The sequence below is a fragment of the Aythya ferina genome, assembly GCF_964211825.1.
Source record: "Aythya ferina genome assembly, chromosome: 5".
In the NCBI taxonomy this organism is placed as follows: Eukaryota; Metazoa; Chordata; class Aves; order Anseriformes; family Anatidae; genus Aythya; species Aythya ferina.
Genome location: NC_140301.1, coordinates 43,534,161 through 43,548,836, shown reverse-complemented (window position 1 = coordinate 43,548,836; position 14,676 = coordinate 43,534,161). Strand labels below are relative to the sequence as shown.

The window sequence follows — 14,676 nt, the reverse complement described above, 5'->3', positions numbered from 1 at the left end:
TTCCAAGCACCCTCTGAAGGCCAGAAGAAACCTCACTTGCCAACCTCAAAAATTCAGCTCACTAGCAGCCTGGGGCTAACCTTGCTCCCACACACCCACTTTCCCTCTCTGAGCCCCAAACACCCCGTTATACTGCACCCCAACATCCAGCTGTCCTAGACTTGTCCCTGGCCACCACCAGCCGCTGCTGGCAGGGAAGCTCCCACCCCACTGGGGTGGTTCTCATCCTATAACCAGCATCTCTGCTGAGCGACCCTATGACAAAACACCTTCTTGGTGGTCAATCTGTGCAATTCTTAGGATTCACATAAAACCCTGCTAGCTGGGGTGTAAAGATCTTCCTTCCTTTGGAAAGATCCCAAGCTCTTATTTTCCCCCCCCAAACAGCTTCACTTTCAGCTTTGTGTATTGGTGAGCTCTGACATCACCAATATAAAAAACAGCAACTAGATTTCTAAACCTTTCCCTGGGCTAATCCTAGCAACAGCAGTTAAGCTCAGGTCAGGAAGCTGCATGTGTTTGGGGGTTGCAACAAGAGGACTTTCAGCACGTAACAGGCACTGAAGTGTTTCTCACATTCCCCCACTGGTCCCACTCCTGGTATCCTCTTAGGCCACCCCCAGCCCACTTCTCAAACCTGAGATTATCACATGACCTGCACCGAAACCCACCTTTCCTTTTTTTGTTATTTGTATTTGATTTTAAAAGGCTTCTCCGTAAACAGTGAGAATCTGATGATTGTAGATGATGAAATCTTCCTCTTGCTGCTATTTACTGTTGCAAGAGGAAGTGCTCGTACAATCCTCCCTGCCCAGGAAACATTGACCAAGAAGCAAACAGCACAGATCTGAATGCCAAACAGAAAAGCAAGGATAACACCAACAGCAGGTTAATAGGCTACCCAGGCTCCTCACCACTTTCCTAAGAGCAATAATCAGCAAGCCCAGGGCTTAGAGAGACAAAAAGCCAATTGCTACAGAAACCACTTATCTGTGTCTATTGTATGTAAAAGCACATGCACTGAACTGAGGATTTCTGCTAAAAGCAACACAAGCCAGGAGATCAATTTGAGTGGCATTAGAAATGGAAGTTTCACAAGAGCATCAATTCACACAGATGTGAGTGGGGCAAGGCAAGGTGTTTCAGAGATCAGGAATCCCAGATAGCTTTAAAAAAAAAAGTTAACTTCAGAAAGGTTAAGTGATATTTTCTATTTTACTGTAAGATAGGGAAATTCCAGTGCTTCAATGTTTCAAGTTTCTTTTTTTCAGGGAAATTTTCTGATTAAGTTCACGTATCATCTTTAACCAAAGCTTAAAGCAGACCTCTTTATTTGTTTTACTCCATTCCCTGACATCCTCAATGAAGACTTAGATTCACACCGATCGGCAAAGCATACACAGGCAGGCACAGTTACAGCCTCCAACAGCACAAGCAGACAAAGCAGGAGGTCAACAACCAAAGATGAGGGAAACATTCAGTGAATTGCCGCAACCCATAGCAGAATTCACACTCTGTTTTGCCATAAGCCCTGGGACAATTTTTCTTGTCACTAGGTGCCAGAGGGGTCCCCAAACACAGACCTTGGTGGAGCACACTGCGGTGTGGTCAGAGCACAGCTCCTCCTCCTCCAGGCTGGTGGGGCTTGGGGCTTTCTGGCGTTTTTCTGGTGCTTCTTCCTCTTCATTTCTCCTTCTCTTCTTTTCCTGAGTGCAGAAAATGAGCAAGCCAGGAAGCGAGCTGGTCAAAATGCTTAGAATACAGAAAATATGATTTTTTTCCCACCGCCCTGTCTCCCAGGCTTCCTGTCTTACACTAAATGAATACTCTGACACAGAAACCGTGTTAACATTATCTCATTCTGGAACATCCAGGAAGAAGCTTGTGTGCATTTGAAAAGAATAAATAAATTCAGAGGACTTTTGCAGGTTCAAGGTTCCAGGATGATGAGAAAAGGGGCCCTTGCATCAGTTAAAGGTTTCTTACTACTACTGAGATAAGAAAACAGGAGTTTCTCATTTCAGGATATCAGGAGGGAAAGCATCTGCCTTTATTCTAAATGGCAATTCTCAGACCCCAGGAAAACAACTAGGCAAAGGCAGCACCATCCCCACATTGTGCCAGGCCAGCACCACCTACATGGGCTGTCACAGAAGCAAGGCCTGGCACAGGCTGCCCAGAGGCCGCCCAGTTTCCCTCCTTGTGGATCTTCAAAGCCACCTGGACGTGGCCCTGGGCATCCTGCTGGGGCAGGGCTGGGACCAGACAGACCCACATGTCCCTTCCCACCTCAACCATCCCATCAGAGCCCAGCTCCTCCTGATCTCACCTCCTGCTCGACTCTCTCCTCCTCATGCTGCTCTTGGATATGTTCTTCCTCCTGGCACAGCCTCTCTTCCTCCCCAATAGCCACATTCTCCTCCTGGGTCTCCTCCGGGCTTTCCCGGTCCAGCTGGATCTGCTCCAGTTTGGCCTCTGCTTCCCTCACACCACTGTCCTCTTCTTCATACGACTGCCGCGGGGACCTAGGGGCAGGGGAAGAGGACAAAGAAGCAAAGAGTTGTTACAAGCCTACAGACAACATCAGGCACCTTCACAGGCAGCGGTAAGTCTGTGTCAGTCCCAAACCTCAGATTTACCTACCCAAATAAGTGACACCTCTATTTATGTCTATAAGGAGAGCCCAGCAAACCAAAGCAGTCCCAAAGCAACCAAGGGGGTAAAAAAAAAAAAATAATAATAATAATAAATAAAACAATAAATCACAAAAGTTTCACGTGAGGATTCCTACAGCTCTCAGGGGCTGCAGAGAAGAGACCCAGCAGTGTTTGAGCAACCCATTTTGCCAAAGCAGAGCAGCCCACGCTGAGTGTACAGAGCCAGCAGGAGCACTTAACTCCTGAGCCCTCACAGAGATGTGCCAAGGTGCTATTGCCATCTTATGGCCCCAGGCTGGAGGCCAGCTTTCTCCTCCCACCTCTTTCTTCGAAAATTGCCCGGGTTGCAGGCTAGAGAGCTGGCTAGCAGGCTGCTGCCAGAGCCCGGGGTGACTCACTGCTCCTGCCTCGCTGGCCAGCAGCTCCAGCTCGGCTTTTCCACCCACCTCCCTGCAGCTGGGAAGGCAGCTCACAGGACAGCCACCTTCCAGGCCTCCTCACTGACCCCTCTGGAAAAAAGGCTGATGCATACGCTGGCTCGCTACTGATCATCCTCCCACGACTGTGCAGTCACCACCAACAAACAGGCTCTGAAGGTTTTGCAGCCCAGGCAACAAGTTTCTTTTAACTGAGATGCCTCAGCCAACAACAGCTCCAGCTGAAGTGCAAGCTCATTTTAAGAACTTTATGCCACTAGATACAACACTGCATACTGGATGCTTCTTACACAGAGCAGTTTTGTATGGGAGGCAGTAAGCCCGACCCCACTGCATCACAGCAGAGGGGCATCCAGCTCCCACCTTCCTGTATGGCTGGCTGGGGCACAGATCTCCCCTGCAAAGTGGGAAACCTGACCCCAAAAGAAACTATGGGGTTGCATAAGCCCTCAGGGGACACACAAGCTGTTTAGCTCCATTTACCAGAGAGAAACCATCTCCCCTCCCTTGTCTGAAGACCAGAGCATAGCTCTTCTTCAGATGGAAGAAACAGGACTTGCTCCATGTCCAGTTAAAAAAACAAAAGAGGAGATTTAGGAAACCCCACAGCACCACTTGACTCAGCGTAGGGCATCGTGGCCAGGCACACCTCCTACCTTCACTTGCACCCCAAGCCTGTCCTCAGGCAAGGCAGATGGGCCAGGAGGAAGGACAAAGCAGCTGACCAGACTTTATAGGGCACAGCCACCAGCTGGGAAGCCCACCTTTCACAGAGACCCCCTCCAGCCAACAGCAGCAGCCTCTCCCTAGGGACAAACTCTTTACAAGGGGGGGATTAATAGGGAGGGGAGAGTGCAGAAAAGCAGCTGGGGCTGATTTCTGATTGCTCTCCCAGCTGTGATCATCAGCTCTGCTGGGAGGTGCTCCTGGAGCTGCAAAGGGGAAGGTGCAGCTTGCAGTGTTTGGGTAAAGGAAGAGGCCACGTATTTGTGCAGCAGTAAATATTAATATTATGCTTTTTTTTTTTTTTTTTTTTTTCAATCCCATGGGCAAAGAAGGGGTTGTGTCATCGTGGGACAAAGTTCCCCATAAAACCACACTGCTTGGACAGCTGAGTCACAGAGTTCACGTGCAGGTACACGGTGTCCAGGGCAGGAGTTAATCAGGAGCACTGCTCAGCTCAGCCAGGGAAGAGGGATAGAAGATGGATCTGGCCCTCAGCTCTTGGGCAGGGACACAAGCGTCCATCTGGGCTCTGTTTTCCACCACTGAGAGAGGAGTCAAGCACGAGGTGGGCTGGGGCCACAACACCCACTAGGCTGACATGAGACAGGAAGCAGCGATAACATAGAGCAGCTTTTTTAGGCTGCCTGCATTATGTTAGGGGCTGTTTCGGCCCCTGCAGCAGCTCAGGTGGCTTAGATCCGCTGTTGTCACTCCTCCAAGCCCAGGCGTCCTGGCCGGCTGCCATTGCTTGGAGCGTGAAGCTGAAGCCAAACATCCCCAAAGCCTCGGGCAGCCCCGTGTCCCTTCCTCCCGGGTAGCCCAAATTGCAGGCAGAGAGCGTCCGTCCCCATCCCACCAATGCTCCAGCCTCCCCTCGTGGCATGCAGGGCAGGACCTGGCCTTGGTCACCTCATCCTGGGGATGCTGGTGGCTCCAGCTCTGCCCTACCCACCTCTGTTTGCGCTGCTCGAGCTTCTGGGACCAGTCGCTGAACCCCTCGTCCTCCTCCAGCTCTGAGGGCCCGGAGGGCTTAAAGTCATAGCTGAAACATAGCAAGGAGGAAAATTAGGATGAAAGTGACACAAAAGACCCAGCCAGCTCAGCGTGTCCAGCAGAAGCACCCTGCTGCCTGCCCAGTTTCTGGGACAGGTGAGCAGAAGTAAGAGGCACAGCAAAATGAAAAAATCCCATGGTTTTCTTCTGCACCGGAGCTCATTTGGACCAGAGGTGTTTCAGGTGTGGCTCCCACTTGCCCTTCGCCTGCATTCAGCCCCCAGCAAAAGGAACCAGCAGGAGCCAGCCCGAGCAGAGCACAGCATTAGGAGGGCAGGAAAACTGTGTTTGGGCACAGGCTCAAGTCCTGGGCTGATCCTCACGTTTCCATAGAGCTTTGAAGCAGTCAAATGTGCTTCCGAGATGCTGGCTCCCCATCTGTGAAATACCAGTGCTGGTCCTGCCCCATCTGAAAGTGGCATATGGAAAAAAAAAAACTGGAAATAAAGGGTGAGGATGAATGCTGCAGGCGTGGCTTTGAAGCTGGAGCCCTGCCTTGCTGCACACCCAAATATCTACATGGGCATTCCTCATGCTGATGTTTCGGGGATGGGCAGGGGACCACAGCCCAGCCTCACTCCATCTCACATCCTCCCCAGCCCTTCTCTGCTGGCTGCAGTTCAAGCCATCAGCATGCTCAGCAGCCCCCCGTGGGCCAGGCTGAAGTCCAACTGCACCAAAAGCCACTTTGCTCAGAGGGAATGGCTCTGTGTGCTGGAGGGGAAAACCGCCCCCATCCTTCCTAAATAGGAAAGGAGAGAGGAGGAAACACGTCCATCCTGCAGCCCGCTGCCCTCCGGCCCTGGGAGCGCGTTCCCAGGCTGTGATGACAGCCCTCTGCTAGCACACTGCCCTGGCCCACGGACACACAGACAGACAGATGGAGCAGCAGCCCTCTGGGGTCATGGGCATTGATGGGGTTTTCCTATTTCTTTCCTTGCATTCACAACAAGAACTGCCAGCCAGGTGGGGCTGCAGGGTGGGTGCCCACATAGCAAGCATCAGCTGGAGGAGGTGGCTTCACGGGACACAGGGTGGTCACATCCCCTAGGAATGGCAAATAGGGTGTGGAGCCCACGGATTAGTCTAAAATTCACAGATTCAAAACACACACTAAACACCAATGAGCCTTTTTAATTTTCCTTTGCCCTTCTGGGCTCTTAAGAGGTGTCAGGAGATGCTCAGCCTTCTCCATAACATCAGTGGCTTGAAGGTCTCCAAAAAAACACATGTACCCTCACCAGGCTCACCCGGGAGGAGCACCCAAAACTGCTGCTCAGCCCCAGCAGTTTGCTGGTTATTTCCTTTTATTTTATTTTTAATGGGGGAAGGGAAGAGAGCAGCAATACAGATAGGGTGAGTGCCGGTGCGGGAAGCTCCAGGGGAAGGAGGGGACGGTGTTTACATGGGAGAGAGCGCAGATTGCCAGCAGGCTGACCCCGGCTGCCTGAGCGAGCCCAGGTGGCTGTCAGCAGCTGCAGAAGGAACCAGGGGATGGCCAGAGAAGCAGCAGCACCCTTCCCACTGACACCAAAGGTACACGTGTGGCTAAGGCAGGCACCCGGGCACTCAAATTCAGGAACTGTCAGTGCTTTGTGTCTGGGGCCACTCGCAGCACCTCCCAGTAAATCTGAGCATCTTATCAGCTGCTTCAAAGACCTCCACAAACTGTTTTCCAGCCCCTGTGTGAAAGGGGCAAGAAGAGGGGGAGAGTGAATAATTATTATTACTTTCCAGATATGCTGCTTGCTTTTAGGGCAGATCACAGTGGTTTTCTCTGCAGAACATCACTGGGTGCGTTGCCATAAAAAGATTTTGAAGCTTCTTTAAAATAACAACAACAAAAGTCCTGAATAATTTGCAAACTACCTGAGGAAAAAAAGGAAACAACAAATCTTTTCATGGGAAAAAAAAAAGTGCCTTTTTGCTGGTTTCCTAGTAAAATGAAGCTGTTGATTCTCTCTGGCGGGTGCTCCGTGATCACAAACCCTGCCCTCTTGCAGATGCTCTCCCACTGCCGGTGCAGCATCCTCGATGGAAGAGCAGGGAGCCTGGCCAGGGGAGGCCCTCACCCCCAGCCCATGAGCTAAACAATCCTTGTTTAACCTGGGCTAAATCCCACCAGACCTGCTCAGGAGCCCCTCCACCCCACAAACCGCCTCAAACAACAGATGCCTGATCCGTGGTTGGAGGTTTTTGGTGCCAGGATGTATGTACGGGGGTATTTCTTACTGGTTTTCCTGCGCTGAGCCTGCGCTCTCCGAGCAGGAGCCGGTGCCGTTGAAGCCTTCCTCTGCCTGGGACCTCAGCTGCTTCTCCCGCTCCCGCCGCCGCCGCTCTCTGGCTGCTTCCTCCTCGTCTTCCACGCTCCACTGTGCCGTCAGCCTTGCCAAAACAGAGGGAAACCCAACTCAGTGCCACTGCGAGGGCTTGAACATACTGGTGATAACCCCCCGAGCTGCTCAGACACCCCTCCCTGCGGGCCGGGTGCTCCGCTGGGTGAGTGCTCCCGGCATGGCTGTGACGGTGTCCATCCCACTGCAGCCTTTGTGCTCCTTTTCCAAGGAGAGCAATTCCAGGAGCACGCCAGACCCTTTGTAGGAAAGGACTGGTGCCTGGGACAGACTGGTGCGCAAGGTTATGGGATGCACAGGAAGAGACAGCATCGTTCCTATGGGCAGCAGCCTTGGTGTGGGGCACTGCAAAACGCTGCCTGCGAGGGGCAACTCTGTGCCAGGGCACCTGCTGCTGATGCTGCTCACCCCATCCCACTCGCCCAGGTCCGCAGCAGACTGGGAGGGCTATTTCCCTGTGTCTGCAAGCCTGCTCGCCAAGATGCTCCTGTGCAAGGCGTGCCTATGGCAGCAAGGACGGAGATCTGCAGCCTCCTGCCTGGCGTGGGCACACTTGGGGGCTGCTCTCCCTGTAGGACAAACCCATTTGGTAGGACACAAGATGTGATGTCAATTTGGACTGGGGCAAAAATCTAATGGAAAGGAAACTTTTTTTTTTTTTTTAAAAAAAAAAGGCCCGGTTTGAGTGAGTGTGGGGCATTTTCCAGCTGAGCCCAGCTTTCCCAGCCCTAGCAGGGTTGCATGACGGGGGGGAGCACGGTGAGGATGCCCCGGCTGCCCCTCGAGAGCAGAAAACTTGCCCTCGCCTCACTCCTCTTGGGTGGGGTCTTCTCCTAAATGCCATCAGGTGCCTCTGGCCACACTTTCCTCTCCCCCCCACATTGCCCCTTCCCCTCGATGGGAACAAAGAGCCTGAAGCCACCCGAGAGGCAGCCAGGTCCCCTCCACCCCTCCTCGTCCCCCACTCATATTTATTGTTTTTCCCCCCCTGTTCCCATAGAAACCCTTGTCTGTGGGCCTGGCAGGAAGCCACTGTGTTGTTGTTTTATTTTTTTGTGTGCATGCTTTTTTCTTTTTTTTTTTTTTTTTTAATATCTAAATGAAGTCATTCATTAAACTCTGCCACGATCTCCCTCCCCTGTGTGACAGCTCCAGAGAGTCTCCAATTCCGAACAGCCCTTAACCCCCTCTCGCCTGGATCTCCCCGCTTACGAGAAGCAACGCCCACATTTCTCCCCGAGCAAACCAGATTTTCATGCAATTCCAGCTCCCCAGAAAGCTGTTGTAGGGGATTGTGGTGACCTCGGGGGGTCCCATCTGCATCACGCCAGCTTCCCACTCCAGCGTTGGTCTGCAGCCCTCTGCGCTTCCCACTTGGATGTGACTAATTCTCTCCCCATGACCTCACCGGCTCGCTATTCTGTCGCTGCATCTTCTGAACAGGCCAAGGACAACGCCGGGGCGACTGTTTCGGGGAGATGCAGTTTTCTGCAGGGTGGGGGAATGTCCTGGCTCCCATCACCAAAGAGCAAGCTGGCATCCGAGTGCCCGTGGCCACAGGGCACGCGGCTTGGACACGAGGATGCTGGGTGCTTCTCATACACTTTGGGCATGAACAAGTCCCCACCGAGCCCCTGCTTGCCCTGGGTTCAGAAATGCCAGCAAACACCTAAAACCACTTTATCAGCAGATTCAGAGCTCTCTTTTGTGCTCAAACAGGCTGGCACTAGAGGAAGGTTTAGAAAGTGATGCTTTGGGGCTCAGTGTTCAAGCCAACAAGGAGAGGGAAAGTGATTACTCCTTTCCAACTGACCTAGCAGCACAAATATTTGTTTTCAATGAAAAACAAGCAAACAAGTTCACAAACAAAACATTGGTGCAGTGCTCACATTCGGGTCAGCTACAGCAGTTTGCTGAGCTGCCAACTGACCGTGCCATCTCGGCTTGGACAAGCCCAAGCCTTCATCAGCCCCCTCTGTGCAGAGGGGGTCAGCTGTAAAATTTCCTCTCAAGGCAAGGAGGTGGAAAGATCTCATCTCAAAACGGTTCGGTTTTCTTCACAAGGAGGCACGGTCTCCTGTTTTTTTCTCCTTGTTGCACAACCATCTTTGCCATTTCTAGAAGCCATCATCCGGAGCTTCAGGAGGCCTGGACAGGCTGGTGGCGCTTAGCACTGCTCCAGATGGCATTTCCCCAAAACTGGGGCGCTATGGGAAGAACCAGGCTCATAGCTGCTGGTGGGACCAAGAGCTGCCCTTGTCATTTCCTTGCCCCTAACATGGGACAAGGAAACCGACAGCGCTGGGCTCACAAGGTGAATTCACGGTGTGCTCCACCCCGAGCCAACTGCATAAACAGAGGGCGATTTCTCTTACTGGGGAGGCGAGGAAAGCCTGCAGACCTAGGGCTGGGCTCAAAGCACTCAGGTCTGGATTTGGCCATGCAGCCACAGCTGGCCAAACCTCTGGGATGCTCAGACTCCTCTGCCTGGGGCCGGCAGCCCAGTTCAGTTCCAGCTCTTGACCTCACCTCCCGCAGGACCCCCAGCCCAGGGAGGAGTTTTGTTTCCATTCGCCCTACCAAACACCTCCTGCAGAACAGAGATACAGGCGTTCATGCTCCACGTGGCCACTAATGCCTGCTGCAGACAAGCCAGCATCTCTAGGAAGGTCACGTTTCCTCTGGGCCATTCCTCATGGGCACTCGAGGAGCTGATAATACACAGGCGAGGGAAATTTCTGGCACCAGTCGAGCTGTGCTTAGGGAAATGCTGCAGACTCGAGGAGTCTTTTGCAAGGCTCACAGCTCAGAGGAAGTTTTGCTGGCCCCAAACCAACCTTCAGCACTAAAGCTAATTCCAGAAAGGAAAGCAAAATGCCTCCCAGAGGCTTTAGGCTTTGCGGACCTGTGCCAGAACCCAGCAACCCTCCACCAGCACACTCGACATTCCTGTCTCCTGAGCTCGCCGGGTCCCAGGCTGGACCAGTGTTGACTTTGGTGGGTGCCCCTGTCGCGCCGGCTGCCCCCGCATACCCAGGGTTCATGGAGAAAGAGGCTTTGGAAACCCGATTTAGGAGGAGTTGTGTCCAACACCTGGCACTTCTCAAAGGGCAAGCCAGTGCGAGCCCTACTGCTGCCAAGGGTAACGCCACCACAGCAAAAGCTGCTGTGCTTTCACCTCTGGAAACGTCCCGCGTGAGAACCAGGGCTGCATTAAGGGGAGAAGGTGCCCTGTGACCCCCAGCAGCCATCACATCACCCTCTTCTGTTGAATTTCAAGGAAAGGGAGAGGAAGATGCAGAAACTTATGCAAGGGACATTCCCCTTCCCACATTATCCATGTCAGCCCCTGTTGCCTTGTCACAGGCCAGCCACAATCTCAGTGCCCTGTGGCCCATCATGGAGAGAGGACGGCATGCTCAAAGCAAAACTACTTCACTACCATCCGACAAACACCTACAGAAGCTGCCCACCCTCATGAAACTGAATATTGTCTAGGACTGTCCCCAGGTTCATCCTGCTGCCAGGTAGAGCTGCTGGGCTTTATTTTATACCACATTTATCTGTGGTTTGTAAAGCGTCCAGGTGTGACTGCAGGGGTCCCAAAGTGTACAGCTCACCCTTGTCACCTGAAATGGAAAAGGACACCCTCAAGAGGCTACAGAGGAGCACCACAGAGTTCAGCATCTCTGCCCTTTCCAAAGACCTAGGACCCAGGTTTATCTACGTACCAAGACACCCTCAGAAATCTGTCCCCAAACCTAAGGGCTCGTCCAAGGTCGCCATGAAGATGCTGGGAGCTCAGCAGAGGTCCAAGCAGCATCCTGACCTCCCCTCCAAGGGGCTGCTGCTGATCACCAACAAGCACAAGTGGCCTCTGTGACACAAGGCTCACTTTCAGGCTGGCCAAACGTCTGTGATGTGGAAATCCCTGAATCAGATGGCAAACAGCAGTTCAGTTTCTTTATGGACATGTTTCTGGAGCTTAGAGGTAACGTGGCTTGATAGCAAAAAGGGGATAATCATCTATCCACCTGGGTAAGGAAGGGGGTGTGGATATTGGCACGATATGAGGGGACTGGGAAAGAAATAAAACCAGAAGCTATGATGTCACAGCCCGGAGTTTATTTCAGCCCCGTCCCGGGGGATATGGCGATTCCAGCTCTGAAGGATCACCGTGTCATCCGAAGGCAGCCCGCGATGCCGCACAAGCCTCTCCCTCCCAAACATTCATGTAATTCCTCAGCCGCATCGCTCCGGCCAGAGCCCAGGCTGCAGGGTTTGAGCAAGAAAAGGGGTGCAGCAAGGGGAGAAGGGAGGCAAAAAATGCATATAGATGTTTCACCCTAAGCCTTTTTCTCATACCAAAGCTCCCCGCCCCATCAGCAGCCCCGCAGCCTCAGCGCTTCCCTCTCCTGTAAATCACGGCAGGCAGCTCGGCTCCCGTCCCCGCTGACCCGCGGGAGCTGGGGTGCGGAAAGGCGTCACGCAGGGGCTGATAAGGACACGCCAAGGCATCCGAGCCGAGTGAGATACAGCTGGCGCTTTCATCGAGCAGAAATGGAAGAAAACCCTAGGCAGCGTGGCACAGACCTAGCTTCCCCTTAAAAATTAAAGCAACTCTTCTTTTTTTTTTTTTTTTAAGTGAATCCGGATCTTTCCTCTCAACAGCATATCCCATTTCTGCCCGAAGTACAAAACATGCAGCTACACAGCCACACGTGCCAGGTATTCCTGGCGCCACCCAGAAGGTGCAGCAGGGACCAGCCCCTGTGTGCAAGGTCCCTGGGAGGGGAAAAGCCTGCACAAAGATGAACTAAACAGAAGACAGGAGCAGAAATAGATGCTGCTGTTGGAGTTACAGCATCTCATCACCAACACCCCAAACCTGGACACAAACCCATGCCACGGAGAAGAAGCAGGTCCCTCCCCTACCTATGCCAAAGGCTGGGAAGCATCCCACCAGCAGCGCTCCCAGCCTGGTGGAGCAAGCCTGAGGCCAGCGCCTTTAATAACCCATTTTTATGTATTTTTTAATCATTTTTAACCACAGCAGACAGACTCCCAACAACTCCTTTACAAGATGATGGATTGCACCCCCAGGACCGTGGGTCCTTAGCACACAGATATGCTGGTGCGGTAATGCATTAACATCACCGGTCTGGAATTTGGAGGCGGAGGGGGGAGAGAAAGGGCTGGGGCTGGAGCCCTCCCAGCACCCTGCGCAGGCTGCAGCGCTCAGGAGGTGTGAGAAATCGGTGCCGCGTACGACCCCGAACCGTGGCCTTTTCTCACGCTCCCTCTATCTCAGCTGTAAGGTTCGAGAAATCGGCGTCTGCCTAAAGAGGAGGAAGTCTGGGCTCTGTTTTTGGAAGGGAGAGGCACGCCAGAGGAGAAAGCAGGCTTGTCAGGGAGGGTCGGATTGGCTTACTAAGCCAGAGTATTTTTTTTTGTGTCTCTCGATGAGGAAAGCAAGCCTCCCAGCCTCGCTGCCTTGGCTACCTCCTCGATGCACTCATGCTGCAAAGGATGGAGGAGAACAATGCTTTGCCCCTGCTTGAAGCTGGGATTTCAAGCAAGATTCATATCAGGCGTGCTGCTGCTTACAGCAGGGCTGAGCCTCGAGGACCCACCGGCTCGGCCACAAGGCATTTGTTGTAGGGTCCTCGGGGCGATGTGATTCCCCCAAAGCCCCACTGCCCAGAGCAGCAGGAGGGAGTTTCCTGCCGGAGCAGTGACAGGAGGCAGCAGGGAGGCCGTGGGAACGCGCTGTGCATTTCCCTGAGAGAGCTGAGGCTCAATTCATTTATGGCCAGTGCTGATGAGTTGAGCTGCAACGGGAACCAGGGCCCCCAACAAGCCCTCAGCCTCTGCTGTGCCTTCGAGAAAAAACAACAGGTTTTGCCCCAAAACACTGATTGCAACTCTTGTTCTTAGCCAAGTCACCAAAGGTGGGAGAAAGGGAAAAAAAAAAGCCTCGGGAAGCGGGAAGCCTGTTGTCACACAGCACCCCAGCATCCCACCTGCAGCCCTTGCTGGCTGAACCACCTGCAGATATGCATGGTGGGGCTTCACCCCATCATCACCCCCTGCAGCTCCCCAAAATTTCCGTCACCTCAAGGTCAGGCCCTAAACATCCATTTGCTTTATGGTGAGTAGAAGCCAGAGACAAGTGAGGCACAATTGGGCTAAAAAGAAGCAAAAAGCATTGGCTGGGCTGCTGAGCTCCTCTTTCCTTCCAGAAAAGGAACATTACACCGCATGGCAGATGTGGTGCTCCTGGCAAAGCAAGCCCCAGGGCCAGGAAAAGCTGCGAAAGCATCCCCATGGTACGCAGGAGGATGCCATGGAGGAGAAGGATCTGCTCCCTGCATCTACCCAGGGAACATGGAGGTGAACATGAGCCCAGAGAAGCTGCAATAGCCCTCATGATACCACCACTGCCCTTGCAATGAACTGTGGTCTGGCATCCACCCCTCAAAAAAATCTCCTTTGCCTTCAAAGCGCCATCCAGCCCTCGCCCTTTCCCAAGCCCTTCGAGCTCCTCATTCCCAGCTCGGCACCAGGCAGCTCCCTGCTCTGGAGGTCAAGCAGAAATAGACACCAGAGCAGCATCTTCCCTGCTGAGACACATCCTGGCCACCTCCAGGAGACGTCACGCACGGACAGAAGGGAAAGCAAACGCCCGGATTCTCATTGCACCAAGCATTACACTCACGACATACATGGAAATTCAAGGAGCTGAAGGTATTTTAAAGCTGCCCCCGACCCAGTGTGGCTATGGGATCATGACTGCATCCAGCGCGCTGCACACACGGAGCCCCCATCACCCAGTTTCGGGGAGTGGCGTGGCCGCTGCCGCGGATTTACAAAGAGGCTGATTTGTGGGTTAATTAAACAGCCATCTTCTTTTGTGAAACACTTGGGACTCGATAAATAGAGGGAGAGAAATTCCGGCAGGAACTGATAATGAACTGAATGGATCGACATGACAGGCGCTGGATCCCTATCTTATTTATAGGAATTCATTAGGAGGATAAGGGGAGAACAGACCGTGATAACGAGATAGGGAGGCTTGTGTTTGTAGAAGACTTCAAAAATACAAAGTCTCTGGCAAGCGTGAGGGGTTGGTGCCATTACCTTGCTACAAAGGGACAAATATTTCCCCAGGGAGGTCCCAACAGAGAGATTATGCCCGAGGGGGTATGTGCAGGGGAAGGAGGGAGGCAGATAGCGCTGCGTGGCCCATCCCTGCCGAGCACCCCCTGCAAAGCCACCCACGCCCTGTGCCTGGGAGGAAGCAAGGCACAGGACGGGCTCTTTTTTTTTTTTTTTTCCAGCCTGCCGAGAGGTGAAGGATGCTCCCAGGGTGCTGTCACAGCACTTCGTCCCGCTTGGCTCTCCAGCACACCGACCCACCCCAAAGCAAGCCCCAAAGGAAGGCAAGTC

General features: G+C 53.1%; 1 protein-coding gene across 2 annotated transcripts in view; it reads right to left on the bottom strand.

Annotated features, from left to right (window-relative positions):
- The window catches only part of LSP1 (lymphocyte specific protein 1), a 40,133-nt gene that overhangs the window by 13,732 nt on the left and 11,725 nt on the right, over positions 1-14,676 (bottom strand). For both annotated transcript variants that reach the window (XM_084520614.1, XM_084520615.1), the window contains exons 2-5: positions 7,106-7,258; positions 4,773-4,862; positions 2,330-2,525; positions 1,584-1,706 (exon numbers count right to left, since the gene is read on the bottom strand). In XM_084520614.1, coding sequence (XP_084376740.1) covers positions 1,584-1,706; positions 2,330-2,525; positions 4,773-4,862; positions 7,106-7,258 — 562 coding nt within the window. The remainder of the gene's footprint in view (positions 1-1,583; positions 1,707-2,329; positions 2,526-4,772; positions 4,863-7,105; positions 7,259-14,676) is intronic.